Consider the following 16,083-nt stretch of genomic DNA (forward strand, 5'->3'; position numbering starts at 1 on the left):
GGTTCAGTCGGTTAAGCGTCTGACTCTTGATTTCAGCTCAGGTCATGATCTTGTGGTCGTGGGATTGGGCCTTGTGTCAGCCTTGGCGCTTGGCATGGAGCCTGCTTAAGATTCTCTCACTCCCTCTCCCTCTACCCCTCCCCCACAAATAATAATAATTAAAAAAAATTAATTTAAATGTCTTAATATCAACATTTTATTTATTTACATAATATAAAATCCTTGCATTGAAATAGTTTCTTCCCTCTGCCTTCCCTCTTCCCTAAGTATAAAAGTATAAAACTCAGACAAGTCAGGGTCCTTGTCCTCTAGTCTCACTCATGTTCTAGCAAAATGCTCCAGTGATGAAACACTCAAAATCTCTCTAACCTGTCTTCTCTCAGTGCCAGAAAAACTAAGTCATGTTTTATGTTTGAGATTCTAAACATGTAGGTAAAAAATGCAAAGAGATAAGCAAGAGAACTATGAATCTATATACATACAACCAAGCACTGTATGTCTGTCGAATCCATTAGAAATGTATTCCCAACAAAAACCCAACTAAGAATCCATAATAGCAATATTATGTACCTTCTCAATTGATAAAATTTAAAAATACAATAAAGCTAGTACAGTCAGTTCTGCTATAATGCTTGTTACGAAAACACAAATTAGTTCCAACAAGATTGATACATTAGGGAACTGTTTGGGCATAACATAATTTCACATTTGCTGGTGTGTGATTTCAACCACTTAAAACATTAGGTGAATGCGGAAAACTGTATCCAGATGCCTTGAGCCACAAAGGAGTACAAAATTTGCACACATGTACACTCCTCAAAACCACCAGTGACCTCGGTTCACTGCCTGGGCTGTGAGCCACACTCATGCGCATCTGCTGGTATCCATTTCCATCTGATTTTGCGTACGGCTTCTTTCCTGACCCATAAACTGTGACCCTTCTACAGCCCACTTCCACAGGTATCCTTCAGTTCTGTTTCAATATCAAGTGCCATATTTATTATACTATTTATGTATTTCTTAACCATGTATCACATGTAAAACCGTGCGACCATTTTTTATAGTTTTCCATCTGGTTTTTTGTGGGTCACTGACAAAGTTTTGGAGTGCTGTGTCCTTAACCTCATATTTCCCATAAGTTCTGTGGTTTTAATGGTCCACGTTTGCAATAGTACTACACCTAAATAGCATATCTCTGATAGCTCCCAGGTGAACACATGCAAACATGTTATATACATATATGTACATATAATATTAGAATACAAGTGAGACTTTTTAACAGGAATCAAGAAAGCTCATTTTACATCTTAGTAGTGAGTGTGCCTTTTAAAGGATTTATTGAATGTGCTTGGGAGTGCTTGTTAAAAAAAAGACTATCAATTATATTAAATAAAAACCATTCAATATGCCAAGCTATATATAGATGTCTCTACAGTGGATGAAGGTTTGTCATTTATCTTTTAAGGTAATTATGCAAGTTATATTCAGCCCACACATCTTGGATTGGAAAATGGTTTTTGTCTTTTTTTCCTCATTTATAAACCTTGTCTAACAAGATTTCGCTACGGTTTAGAAGGGGCAGCGCGAAGCTGAATTTTGGCTGTACCTTTACAATAAAAGAGAATTTACTTTCCTCTTAGAGTCTCTCTTTTCTTTAACGAGGGCAGACAAAACACTCAGCACATTCCCAGAGCTTCTGCAAATTTCCCCCTTGAGAAATCTCAGTAACTCCAAGGAAAAACAACTTCAAAAAAATTAATGAAAGGCCCATCAGTATTTGCCTTCCACCCTCCCAATCCCTGCCCCTGTCCTTTCCACTTTCCACACGTCTCTCTTCAGTTTCAAACATTTTTCCTTCCCTTCTTCTCCCAAGGTGAGCTGCCATTTCCTGGCACTCCATCTATGAAAAGGGAAAAGGGAAAAGATCTTACAGAAATCACACCCTGATGTCACCGTGCTTATTTTCCTAAGCAGCAGAACAGAGAAGAACAGGGTTGGGACCATGAAAGGGTGAATTTCAGGCAAGGGTCACGCATGGACAGGAGACATCAAAAGACTCCAGGCTTCTGTGGACATTTCCTCTTCCTCTTGTGCCTGTGGCCAGATGCCTCTCAAATTCGAACGCTTGTTTCCTTGAGAATGTGGAGCAACGTTTGGCAAATACATTGTTGGTAAATAATTTGAGAATGTTCATCGGAAGCATGACTTTTGAGTGCACACAGGTAATCCTTAAAAATGATTCTGTACCCACTGTTGTGATGCTGATGTAAATTCTAACCACCCCACACTAACTCTGCGGGTCACACGTGGGTGACTCTAGCTAAAAGCCCCACGCAAGCCCCTGTGTGCCTCCAGCGAGCAGACCACAACGCAGTGTGTCCCAGTGCATCTGTCCACGCCCATAGGCACACATTAAACCCACAAGCCGCAGGTTACACTCCGGAGCGCTGCCCTTCTGGCCTGCCCCACCCTGTTCTTCCCTTTTCCCCCAACCCCCAGCCTCGCGGCTGCACACAATGAGATTTCTGTTTGCTCCGGTAGCATGTGACAGCGCAGTCCCTGCTTTGCCTAGCTCTGTGCTGCAGGTCTCTCAGGTAACAGGTGGCAGCTTCCCCTGTTGGATTCTAGGTATAAAAAAGAATGACCTCATAGGGGTGGAGCTCTGGGACTCCGTACAGGTGGCAGTCACAGCCAGGTAACCCCGGAGCGAAGCCGTTTAGTAAGAAGGGGGCAGTTAAACTCGTCACTCTGGTGGCTTCAACTCTGACCCTGAGGCACTGCAGCAAATAGCCATTGCCTACAAGTCTCCAAAGCTTGCCTTGCCTCAGATGGAGCGCAGAGAAGCCACTGGGAAAGAGAACATGGGCACCAAGAAAAAGAATCTGACCTTCTTGCGGCCCAGGCTCTATATGCTGGAGAGAAGGAAGACCGACACGGTGGTTGACAGCAGTGTTTCTGGGGACCACTCTGGTACCTTGAGGAGGAGCCAGTCTGACAGGACCGAATACAACCAGAAACTACAAGGTAACCAACACAGATCATTTGTCCTAGGTTATTGCACAGCCAGCTCCGTTCTCCTACTCTTCCATTTGCAAAGAAATGACTTCAGGCAAAGGAGAAAATTCGAATATTATCTTGTCTGGAAGGAGGGAAATAAGGCAAACCGGAAATTTTTTAAAAATAAGAAAATGAAAGTAAATGTCACATAAATTACAGGAAAAAAAATTTATTATGTGTTTCAATAGTTAACGAACCAATTCTGAATTATTCTGAATATACTTTTTTCCTGGTGAGGGTAATATTTTTTCTGCAGTCTTCCTCCCTTCCTTCTCCCTCCTGCAGCCCATTTAAAAAGTGGAAGGCTCTAGAAAGCAAATGATTTAGAAACCGACAATACATAGTTTCTCTCAATAGATAGGTGTGGGATGTCACACCACGAGATCTATCCAAGTAATTGTGGTTATCTTAAATAGGGGCATGAAACTGCAATCATGTCTGTGAAAAATGAGGAATGTCAGTCATTGGGTTGGTATAATAGGATTTGTTGAAAATCACATAGGTGTTCATTCCTTTAGAGTGAATCGAATGGCATCCAAATATGGTAAGAGATGTTTAGCATGCTTAGATTGAATGACTTTTGAGGAAATGACTTCAATTTATTTTGTGATGGTCATAAGAGAGTTTGACATACACCAGTTATTATAAAACGTCAGTTTAAGGCCCCGAATGTCTAGCCCTTCCCATCCAACCTCTCTTGTCCCTCCCTTTCTCTTGAAGGTCATTTGTTCGAGTAAACTTCATTTTGATGTTGACTGTGCAATGTTTTAAGTGTCCACTGTGGCACCTGTTATGTGATCCCCAGAACCTGTCTCTCCCGCTTTGAGCACACTGTGAGTTTGAGCTCTTATAATCCCACCACGAGCTGTCATTCTGGACTGACAGATTATGATGAGGCTAGAGAGACCAATAGAACACATTTGTACTTAGTAGATCTCTTCCCTAAAAAAAAAAAAAAAATGCTCAGACTTAGTTATACAAATTAATTAAATAAATTAAATGCATTTAAATGAAATCTTTAAAGATAACTACTGTGAATTGACGCTTTAAAAAAATCCTGATGGCTCAGGGTTAAAATGCAGTCAAGTCTTAATCCTTAAAGGACTTTTCTAAAAAATGGGAGAGAGGTATTGTTCGATCTTTGAAATTAACTTTTCTCAAGGCAATGGATATGTTGGCAAGAATGCAAATTTTAAAGTCATACACGTTTGTCTTGCAATCCTGGCTCTTCAACTTACGACCTATAAGATTTTGAGCAAATTACTTCTAATTTCTGAGCCTCAGTTTCCCTATCTATGAAAGTGGGACAATGATACTTACCACATAGTGTTGCTGGGAGAATGAAATCAGATAATTACATGAAACACCTGGCATATTGGCTGAAATATGGGATGTGCTCAACAATAGTTATTTTTTTTATTTTAGGAATAATGGGAACAATAATGATAGAATTAGAATAAGACTTTATTCTATTAATCAAATTTACTAATTTACCAATCTATTTCAACTCTTTTTCTGTCTTTTGATGAAGAGACCACATAAACAAAGCCCATGGCTTTATCTCTAATAACATGTTTATTCTGTCTGAGATTCACTAATTCAGCAACTTTTTGGTCCAGATTTTCCATTAACAAATAAAAAATGGAAATTCAGTTCCTAAACTTAGTTAAAAAAAAAAAAATACATCGGTGACCACAAAAGACGGCAGATGTTTGTTGGTTACTTTGCAGAAGACCTCAGGCTGCTTATGTACTCCACTAGGTTTGTGGTTTCCCTGTGCCTTGTTGGATCCTGCCTTTGAAGCTAGAAGACGACTCAGGAGTTAACAACCCATGTTCCTAGAATTGTTTGTGTAGGAGACAAATCATCAGGGAGTGGAGAGGAGCACATCAGAGCTGTAAGATAGGTTGGCCCCTGATAAGTAACACTTTTCAGACGTAACTCTTAGTAAAATCCAAGTCTGATATTAATGCCTAATAGAGCTTTTCGTAAGATTCTTCTGTAACTGCTTTGGCATCAATAGAAAACATTTTCTCATTAACATTCAAAGCAATCGGTTCTTTTGGGTTTGCACTCTGGTCTGCATTATACCCATTATCATGCAGATGGATCCTAAATCACCTTAAGAAGTTTTTTTTTATTATTATTACAATGCTGAGAGTTTTTCCTCTGCTTATCTTGGAACTGGTAGTTCCCTGGGAGGCATTGAATAAAGAGCTGAGCTGGTTAGAGCCCTCCGATGGATGGCCTAAAGCTACTGTGAGGTCACAAGGAGCTTTTCAACGCTGGAAAGAGGCCTTTGGGGCTCCTGGGTGGCTCAGTCGTTAAGTGTCTGCCTTTGGCTCAGGTCATGATCCGGGGGTCCTGGGATCGAGCCCCGCATCGGGCTCCCTGCTCAGTGGGAAGCCTGCTTCTCCCTCTCCCACTCCCCCTGCTTGTGTTCCCCTTCTCGCTGTGTCTCTCTGTCAAATAAATAAATAAAATCTTAAAAAAAAAAAAAAGAGGCCTTAGATTATTTAGCCAGAGTCCTTCAGTGCTGTGTTGTTATTTGAGTAATATGGTTCACTGCTCTGTCTCTTCGAGAAAATTCTCTGGGTTCTGGGAAATCTGACTTTTCTTTGGTGCCCCTGGGTTCACCTCTTAACTCATACTACACAGTCTATTTGTTCAGTTCACTTTCTGGCTGACATCACTCTAGTAGTGTGAATCTTAAATTGTAATTTCTTTAAAAATGGCACACTGGGTAAGAGCTACTATATTAAACAATAGAACATGGTTCTGGGGGCACCTGGGTGGCTCAGTCAGTTAAGTCTCCAACTCTTGGTTTTGGCTCAGCTCATGGTCTCTGGGTCATGAGATCAAGCCCCACGTTGGAGTCTCACTCAACAGGGAGTCTGCTTGAAAGATTCTCTCCTTCTGGACCCCCACCCTCACTCGAGAGCACGTGTGTGCTCTCTCTCTCTCAAATAAATAAATCTTTTAAAAAATAACATGGTTCTAATGAGAGTATCATAAAATCTTTGTAGAAGGTTGTGATCACAACATAGTCATTAAGCCTCAAGTTTTGCAATAATAGTCCTTTGCTAGCCTACTCTTAATAGCTCCCATATTCCTTCAACAGATTTGTTCAGTTAATTGGCATTTATTGGGTATGTTATGTGGTGAGCAAAACCAGAATATATGCCAGGGATTACAACTACAAAATCATTAAAAAAAAAAAGTCTGACCTTTACTCCAAAGGGGCTTAAACTCATTTGGAAAGATAAGACAGGTAAACAAATGCAATAAAGTGGCATGAAAGAATACAGGTGGGATCAATGAGTCCATAAAAGGAGGAAATGGTCTATTCAGGATTGGGCGGGGGAGGTTGTTGGAAAACATTGTCAAGAGTCGATGAGGTGGGCACTGGGAGAAAAGCAGAATGGGGAGAGAAGCATGTTTTAACTTCTTCATCATACTGATCTCTGTCTGAAATTAGGTAGTTTGTTTCCTTGTTTATTGCCTATTATTGACTCCCACTTGTCCTCCCATCTCTCATCCCCCACTCCATGAAAGAGACCCTATCTGTCTTGGTAACTGTTCCATCTCTACACTTAGAATCATGCCCAGCACACCATAAGCATTCAGTATCTTTCAAATAGAATGAATGACTTGAACGAGCTGGTCCAGGTAGGGAATCAGTGTGAGGAAAGGCCTCGGAGCCTGAATTAATAGCCCTTGTATCTTTGTTTTTTTTTTTAAAGATTTATTTATTTATTTATTTATTTGAGAGAGAGAGAATGAGAGAGAGCACATGAGAGGGGGGAGGGTCAGAGGGAGAAGCAGACTCCCTGCAGAGCAGGGAGCCCGATGCGGGACTCGATCCAGGGACTCCAGGATCATGACCTGAGCCGAAGGCAGTCGCTTAACCAACTGAGCCACCCAGGCGCCCAATAGCCCTTGTATCTTTGAATGTGAGGATACATGTCTCCATTAATAAAGATGATTCTTCGGTAAAAAAGAAATAAACATATTAGGGATGAAAATGTACAGTGTTGCCTAGATAACAAATAATTCTCAGTAGAAGCCTATTTCATTCCTGACTCTACATTTTAGAGCACAGCAGACCCTACTTCAGCTCATTCCTCTTCTTCCATTCATCACAAGAGCTGCATCACCTTACCTTCCCAGCCAGCTCAGCCCCTCATTGCCATTTTACTGGGGAATCACAGAGAGTGATCAAGGCAGGGGAAACTTACTGGCTGATATATTAAAACTCTTTTCTTTGGGAAATGATTTTGTGTATGATTATATGTGTGAACTATACATTTGAAATATGCCTAATTTAAAAGTTATGTACAAGTGTTTCTGTATGTATGCAGATTATCTAATCTATCTACAGTATGTAAAGATAGTTGTGTATGTGTACTTGAGAAATATTTCTGTAATGATTAAAACTTTTTATAAAATGCTTATTGATTAACATTCAGCAGCCTTTTCTGAAAATCCTACATGATTGATATGACTGATATTATAGGCCTCAGTGTGGGTGATACGGGATGAATGTTTATGTCCCCTCCAAATTTACATGTTGAAGCCTAATCCTCAATGGGATGTTATTTGGAGGTGGGTTTTGGGGAGATAATCAGGTCATGAGGGTAAAACCCTGCTGAATGGGATTAGTACCTTATAAGAACAAGCATGAGAGACCTCGCTCCCTCTCTCTGTTCTCTGTCATGTGAGGGTCTGAAAAGACAGTCATCTGTCAGCTAGGAAACGGGCCCTTATCAGACACTGGATCTGCCTTAAACTTGGACTTCCCAGCCTCCAGAACTAAGAGAAAATAAATGTTTGTTGTTTAAGCCATCCAATCTATGGTATATTTGTTGTAGCAGCCCAAACTGATTAAGACAGTGGGCCAGTACTTTTATTCTATATGGCCATATTAAACCTCTGGTTAATTTTTTGGCCTATGTATCAGGTGAAAGAGTGAGAGCTGATGGGTAAAATGTCATTACTGTTGCTGATAACACAAGTCAAATCCACATCTCCAATTCATAATAGGTCCGTGGTCTTTTCTTTTCTTTCTTTTTTTTTTATTCAAAGACTATTATATCATTCTTATTAAGAAAGGATTGCTTGGTTGTTTTTATAAAAGCCTGAGGTGTTTTTACTGTGGTGATGATAAGGAACCAACCTACTGATGAACGTTATACAGAATAACATATATTGCAGGACGAAGACAAATGGCTCAAATAATAAGTTAGATGTGGTAAGATTATGGGAACATTTAATTGGTAATGATTTTTAAGAATACAAACCAATCTGTAAGTGAGCAGGAGGTATAGTTAACATTGGGAGATTTGGTAATTTGGCCTAGTGAAGGGTAGAATAAAACTAATTGTGTAGCTGTCTGAGCACGTTTCTATCTTAGTGCTACAAGCCGTTTGTGTTCCCCCTGTTCTCTGAGTATTTAGTAAGTCTTTTTTTACGTGCCTCTGTACTCCCTTTAGTGAAGTGGGAAATACTTGGATCAGTAATGTAACACCAGTGTAAATAAGGTGTTTTTCATATTTTGAAGGGTAAATCTTTATAAAAGTCAAGACACTTGTAAATCTGAGTAATTTCTGTCTCATCACACACATAGAAGCCAAAAAAAGCATGATATATTACTTTCCTTCTTTTTTAGTAAAGGTATTTTATGGTTTGCAGAAGAGTTATTTGAATTAAATAAAGGGTGAGTCCCAGGAATCAAGAAGTTGGAGCTGTTCCACTACAATCACATTGTGGTAAGAAAATTTATTCCTGTGTTCTACTTATGGGACACTAGATACAACTTTCTTGAAAGTAGCAAATCCAGCTTCTAATTGCATTTTTTTGTCCACAAAAATTATGAGTTCATCAAAACAAGAAATGAGAAATCAAGAGGGAAGGAGGGAGGAATGGAAGAAAGGAAGGAAGGAGAGAGGAAGAGGGAGAGGAGGAGGTGTGGGGGGGAGGGAAGGAGCAAGGGAGAGAAGTGTGTTGGGGAGGGGTAGTAGGGAGGGAGGGAGAGAGAGAGGAGAGAAAGAGGGAACTCAGATGTATGAAGCAAGAATAGAAATGTACCTTAAAATAATGATAGAGTTGGGGAAAGATGGCTAAGATTTAAGCTACATTCATATTTGTTTCTGTAGATACAGGAAAGGATTAAAAAAACCCTCTTTTTATAGAATTACCTTTTCTTGACATAATCATGCTAACTTCAGTACTTTTGTGGATATTGATTTCCTGGGAAGCATGAAATTATTGCAAGAACTGCTGAACTCGTAAGCAATATCACCCTTAGAACCAGGCAAGACTTGGCTTCAGGTTATGCCTTAAAGTGCCCCTATGTGGCCCCCTTGCCACCAAGAAGGTGAGGAGTCCGTGGGGCCAAAGTTACTGACTATGTGAGAACCTTACCTTTATTTCTAGACCAAGTTCAGGGTACCTGGGACCGTGGAACCTTCTGTTCAACAGGCCCCAGTAGTGGCTCCAAGGCCTGCTGGGACCCCTTCCCCTCCCAGCTTCCTCAGGGCAGACTATGGTTGCTGGTGTGCAAACTCTTGAGCCTGAGGGGCAGTTGATTATGGAGGTGTGTCTGGAGCTTGATCAAGCTGGGGTATTCACATCATACCTACGGGGCTCCTTGTGGGAGGGAGAGAGCCGGGAGAGGAAGAGTAGGGATACAGGCCTCAGGACTTGGGAAGGTGAGTGTACCCCAGGGCCTCCTACTAGATTTTGGCATGAAATTCTGAAGGAGCTGAAAAATCTAAATTTGAACTTGGCCTCCCAGGTTATTATGAAGGTATATTTACCAACATAGAAAGATATAACATATTTTATTTAACAGTTTGCCAGCTTGACTCACAATTGTTAAATATGTAGACATGATGTGTTGGCCTCCATTTGTACACTCAAGGGAGGCTGCTTATGAGTGGCTTTTGGCTGTAAGCTCTGTTTGAGATAGGCCCTTACTCTATACTAGGTATGAAGAACAAGAGGGAAGGAAAGGCAGAGAGGAGAGACTGTCATCTGCTTGCAACTGTGCCGGCCTGGAGACTTTCACACATTATTATTTAATCCCAGCACCTTTTCAGTTCTGGTCTCATAGTTGAAAAAACAGGTGCATAGGGGAGGACAGACTTCCCTCTACCCTCCTGGGATCAATAGCTGGGTCTATGAAATAAACTGACAACAGGCAGATCGATAGGAGAAAAGGCATACAAGTGTATTAATTTTAAATGTTACCTGCTGGGGGGCATCACAGGGGGAAAAAAAGTGCACACCCCCAAAATGGTGAGATTTGAGAGCTTATATAGCAGCATAGTGTGGAGGGGAAATGGAAATGTAGGGGAGAGTAAATCATTTTAGGAAAGATGACTGGGTCCTGAGAAGAACAGACGGGGAGGTAATAGTTTGTGACAAAGTTTTTCTGGGTGTGGTGTCAACTTCTAGTTTTCTCTCCAATGGTAAGAGTCAATATTCCCCAGTTGATGAAACTCTTGAGGAGAGGATTTATGCCAGTTGAGTTCCTTTTGGAGGATCTGTCTTTAGGCAGATAGAGGAAGTGCAGAGAAAGCCTCTCCCTGAACTTGCTGTTTATCAAGTGCCTTCAGCTCCAAATCATCAATATACCAATGCAGCATATTTTGGGGTGTCATGTCCTAAACTCCTTCATGTAGTAGAGCTTGGATCAGAATGCAGGTGCTTTCGATATTTGCAAATAGGATGCATCTAATTCATTGACTTTGTAGGTATTCATCTGTATGGTTTATTAGTAACAAGAAGTCAAAGCGATTTGAGGATTGCGGTACATGTTTTGTAATGTGGTGACACTCCTCTGCTACGATGCTAAAGCCTGACCTATTAAATCTTTCACTTTGGAATACATATCCTTTCTTTGGAATTATTGTGACACTCCCCTGCAGGAGTGTTACTGTTTAATAAATGCTCTTTTTGTTTAATTGTCAGGAAACAAAATTACAAAGTTAGGTTAAGCAAGCCTGCCCTATAGTATAGCTTGGTGATCTCCATTTCCCTCTTCCTTGATTATCTTGACACTATTTCTTTAATTTTATGCTTGCTGTCATTTATTTATTTGCATCTCAAAAACTAATATACAACCCAAACCCTGAGAACCCTACAGCAATGGGGATGGGGTGGGTGGGAGTAGGGGTGGTGGTGTATGCATGAGCAAATGAAAAAAAAAAAGAATCATATACTGGGAACAAGCAGCTCATTATCTGGTAGGTGGTATTTCCATAGAATTCTATGAAGTCAGCCTAAATTGGGAATCTTAAATGCAGCAGGAAAATAGTGTTGTGATTAAATCCTTTGTCCTAGGTAGTTCTGAACAATTTTGTTCTTGATTAATGAATCAGAGAATAAATGGAACACTCTAGGATACCTGTGCTGAGGCCCTCGATAGAGAATGTAATCTTGACTGTCTGACATCCAATTCTGACTCAAAGAAGAAAACTTAAAGGTCATGTCATCAAGCTACTGATCTGAGAACTCTGAGTCATTGCAGACCCTCACAGAATTGTCTTTCCTGAATGCTTCTTAATGTTAGGCCTTCAGTGTCACTACAGAAAGCTGTCACAGATTTCTGCTTCTGTCTTTGTTGTGAAATAGTTGATGAAGACATTGTTTACTTCTCTCCGTGCCATCAAGTTTTATTCAAGGAAAAACTTTGGCTCCTCTTAAGAATTAGAAACATGTCTCCCTCCCAGATAAAAAACAAGCAATTTTCTGTATTTAGCTTCCTGGAGCTTAGAGTCCAATTTGTACCGAATGCTTGGCCTTTAGAGTAGCTGTTTTCTTTGCCTAAAAGTTTCTTCGCTCAAATCTCAGCAAGGATGGATTCTCATCATCAAGGCCTCTGCTCTCCTTCTGGGAGAGTCCTTCTTGGACCATCCTACCTAAAGAGGCATAGGGAAGGAAAGACGTTTCCTTTATCCTCTTAGCTTCCGTGGCTGGGACCTGTGAGTTGAACTGACAAAAGACAGATTAACAGGAAAAAAGCATATATATTTTATTGGATGTTAACATTTTTATATGGCATGGAAGGAGTCATAGAAAGAAATGAAAATCCCAAAGAAGCTGTTAGACCCATGGTTATATACCATTTTAACAAAGAATGATAAGTTGTGGAGACATGAGAAGACAAAGGGAAAAAGGGCTTGGCCTAGGGGTGTGAAATTGTAGGAAGTGAACAGCAAATATGTGGGGGGCACTCACGGAACATAAGGGTTATTTTTTTTAGTGAGGTTTGTACGGACTCATCTTGATGTCAAGATTACCCCATTTCTGGTAATAAGAATGTTCTCTTCCTGATAGTGGGAGGGCATCTTTCTCCCAAGAAATGTATACTTTGTTTTTGGGTACAAAGTGGGAGGAAGGAGAGCCATTCCTGCATCTCAGGATTTCTCAGTTACCTTCAGCTCAAAATAATCAATATGCCAAAGAGGCATATTTCCAGGTGTTCAGGCCCTTCTGGGGCCTTTGTACCACCTACTGCCTTCTAAAATTACACTATCCCATTTTCACTTCTCTTTTCCATTTGAATATAATTCTCCTTGGAGATAGAGATTTAGTCTTATTTTAACATTTAAGCAGTGCCTGGTATATGGTAGATGCTCAGCTCAATGACTAAAAAATATTAAGTGACTAATGACAACTATATTGAACCTTATCATTGATAGATTTGTCTTAAAGATTCTGTCATTCCTATCTCCCCATTACTTAATTGTAGCCAACTTTTGGGTTAGCTGCTCTAAATTCTTTTACTGTAAAGGGAGAAACACTATAAATAAATAAATCTAATGAAACAAGAAAAGAAATAATTTCTTGGCCAAAGAAATGAGATGCCAGTTTTAATGAATTTATTCAATAAGCATTTGCTCGGTGTTCATAAGTGCCAGATATTGACTAGATCCTGAGAATACAGAAATACATCAGAAGCAAACCCCATCCATTGAGTGACAGGCAGTGAACCAATAATTGTAACAACGTGGTAAGTGGCTGAAGTGTGGCTGCAGGTTGAGTTTCTGGGTTGCAGGTTCTGAGATGGAGAGTAGGGTGCAGGAGAGAGCTTATGTTCTTGTGACCCTCACCTGGGGAAGAGAAGGGAAAGGCACAGAGCTAAGAGAGAAGCAATTGCACTCTGATCCTGTCTCAGAGGAAGCCTTAGTCAACTCTAAAGACAAGTCCTAAAGGTAACATGATCCTTCAGAGTTTTCGCCAGTGGTACAAAGGACCTGGGCCCTACGTCACCCTTTAAGTGGCTGGGGCCACCTTGGGAAAGAGGTATGACCTGGGAGGTGTTTTTACCTAAAACAGTTCCAGAAGAGGCCCTGTCTGCTGGGGGCTCACCCTGCAGCTGGGGCAAGAAGTCTTTTGCCCCTGAAGGGAAACTGATCAGCTCATCACAGCATCCACCTCATATTAAGTGGTTATTATTATATTAGAGATACAATAAAGCAATATAAGAATTGTGATGAGAAAGAGCTTTATCACACCTCTAAAATGTCAAAATTAGAGACATTGAAATCTGAATCTTGAATTCCAGTTTGGATTGTTTGGGGGCATGGAGGGATGGGCATTCCAGACAAAGGGATTAAATGTCTCCTACTACATGGAGCATTAAAACTAGTTTCCCTGTTCAAGGTTCATTCATAGATGAAAAAGATGGTACTAACACCACCTGAGCATGTGTACTAGGCACATAGGTGCATTATGTCATTTTATGCTCTAAACAACTTTGCAAAGAACGTATTATCCCGATAACGTTCTGACAATATTGGATCCCGACAGGGTCCAAAACACAACAAAACAAAAACCCCAAAAAAGCACAAAACAAAACAAAACAGATACTGTCATATGTTTATAGATGATAACACTAAGGTTAAGAGACTTCTAGCCATCTGTCCCACAGTCACATAGCTAGTAAATGGTGAAGACTAAGTTTCACCGAGGTTTACTTGGCTCCAACATACATGCTTTTTCAAACACCATGTAATCTCCATTGTTCTAACCCTAGTTTTTAGTACTTGTACCTGCTTTGTGATTTATTTTTAAGGAATTGACTGATTTTGATAAAATTTTGAACAATACTCAAAAACATCAAGAGACTCTTAATTTCTGCCAGTACATTCATCTGCAATCTGGAAGTAAACAGTGACCAGTAAGTGTATTCCAGTGGCTGTATTATTTTATGCTTTTCAACAAAATGTTATATGTAGATGTGAGTTAGAAAGATGCACAACTGTAGTGATGAGTTATATGCTTTCTAGAGTCACTAGAATATTTCACTCTAAGAATAAAAATCTCATTATTTAAGTTATTTAATCTTGGAAAACTACTCTTCCCATCACTAACAACAGAGCACACAGCATGATGAGGATGGCTGATGAAGAACTGGGTTGGAACATCAAACCATATTGCTCCTCTGGCTTAAGAGTCCCCAGTGCTTTTCCATGTTCTATAGCGGTGGTATCCAAAGAGGTACAGATGGCCTAGGAGTTTTTCAAGACAACCCATTATGACAAGAAAAAATAAGTTTATTTTTCAGTTTTATCCTTTGAAAATATTTATTTTTGAGTATACCTTATAATGTACATGATATGTTAATACTATACATATATTAGAGATTCATGCTCAAAACAGTTTGACACATGATCAAAAAAATTGGGAATGAAGGGAGCCTAGGTGGCTCAGTCAGTTAAGCATCTGCCTTGGGCTCAGGTCATGATCTTAGGGTCCTGGGATCAAGCCCCGCGTCAGGGCTCCCTGCTCAGGGCAGAGCCTGCTTCTCCCTCTGCCTCTGCCCCTCCCGCCACTTATGCTCTCTCTCTACCTCTCTCTCTCAAATAAATAAAATCTTTAAAAAAAATTGGGGGTAAAATTATGACCATACTACAACATGAATGAAGCTTGAAGACATGATGCTAAGTGAAATAAGCCAGACACAAAAGAACAATTATTGTATGATTCCACTTACCTGAGGTACTTTAGGGCAGTCAGATTCATAGAGGCAGAAAGTGGAATAGTGTTGGCCAGAGGCTGGGGAACAGGAGAGTGGGGGGGTTAGTGTTCAGTGAGTACAGAGTTTCAGTTTGGGAAGATGAAAGAATTCTGGAGATGGATGGTGGTCATGGTTGATGTGGATGTACCTAATGCAGCCGAGCTGTACACTTAAAAACAGTGAACAGGGAACATTTGATGTTAGGTATAACACTGAAAAATAATAAAGGTTGGAGATTCCAGGTTGTAACAGTGGGTACAAGGCCTCAATTACAACTTGACCCCATCTTTTCATGCTCATCTCTGCGGACAGTCTTTCTTTGGACTGGTATACCTTGCTCTGTGCTGTTTCTTCAACCTGGAGTGCCCTCCCTCACCCTGTTTGCTTTATAAACCCCTACTCATCTTTCCAAGTCAATACTTCTGAGTTGTAACACACAAAAGACATTTGTGTATCACATCCTCTATACATTTCTCATATTCACTATTTACATGCCACTGTCTCTTTTACTTGATTGAACTTCTCGAGGACAGGAACACTTGTATGCTGGCCAGTACTCAATGATCACATTTGTTGAGTAAATGAGTGTGTAAATGAATAAAAACTAAACAGTAAGTAGGTGGCATAGTGTTTATGCAGTGGACATCCTGGATGGGGATAGGAGGCCCTTCCCTGCAGTGGGCTCCTTTGAAGGCACGTCTTGAGTACTTTACTTACTTCAGGGTCACAGCTCCTGGATATGGATTTAACCCAGATGATATTTAATCCAGACAAAAATTAATCAATGTTTATCTCATCTCATAATCCTCTTCTCTATATTGGGTTTTGTTGGATCACCCTTACAGTCCCACCCTCGTTAGCAAGGGCATACAAAAATCACATCTACTTCATGATGGAGGACCTACAGGTTCCTCCTTGGAATGCAATCTCACATGCCTACAACCAGATATGGATAAAGAAATTAAATTACTTTTGGTCTGGGCAAATGAAAGATTCTA

General features: G+C 40.3%; 1 protein-coding gene across 1 annotated transcript in view; it reads left to right on the top strand.

Annotated features, from left to right (window-relative positions):
• The first annotated feature begins 2,828 nt into the window (after positions 1-2,828).
• ARHGEF38 (Rho guanine nucleotide exchange factor 38) overlaps positions 2,829-16,083 on the top strand; it is a 125,322-nt gene continuing 112,067 nt past the window's right edge. The window contains exon 1 of the mRNA XM_032400938.1: positions 2,829-3,024. Within this exon, the coding sequence (XP_032256829.1) occupies positions 2,829-3,024 (196 nt within the window). The remainder of the gene's footprint in view (positions 3,025-16,083) is intronic.

Source organism: Phoca vitulina, unplaced genomic scaffold, assembly GCF_004348235.1.
Source record: "Phoca vitulina isolate PV1807 unplaced genomic scaffold, GSC_HSeal_1.0 scaffold3, whole genome shotgun sequence".
Classification (NCBI taxonomy): Eukaryota; Metazoa; Chordata; class Mammalia; order Carnivora; family Phocidae; genus Phoca; species Phoca vitulina.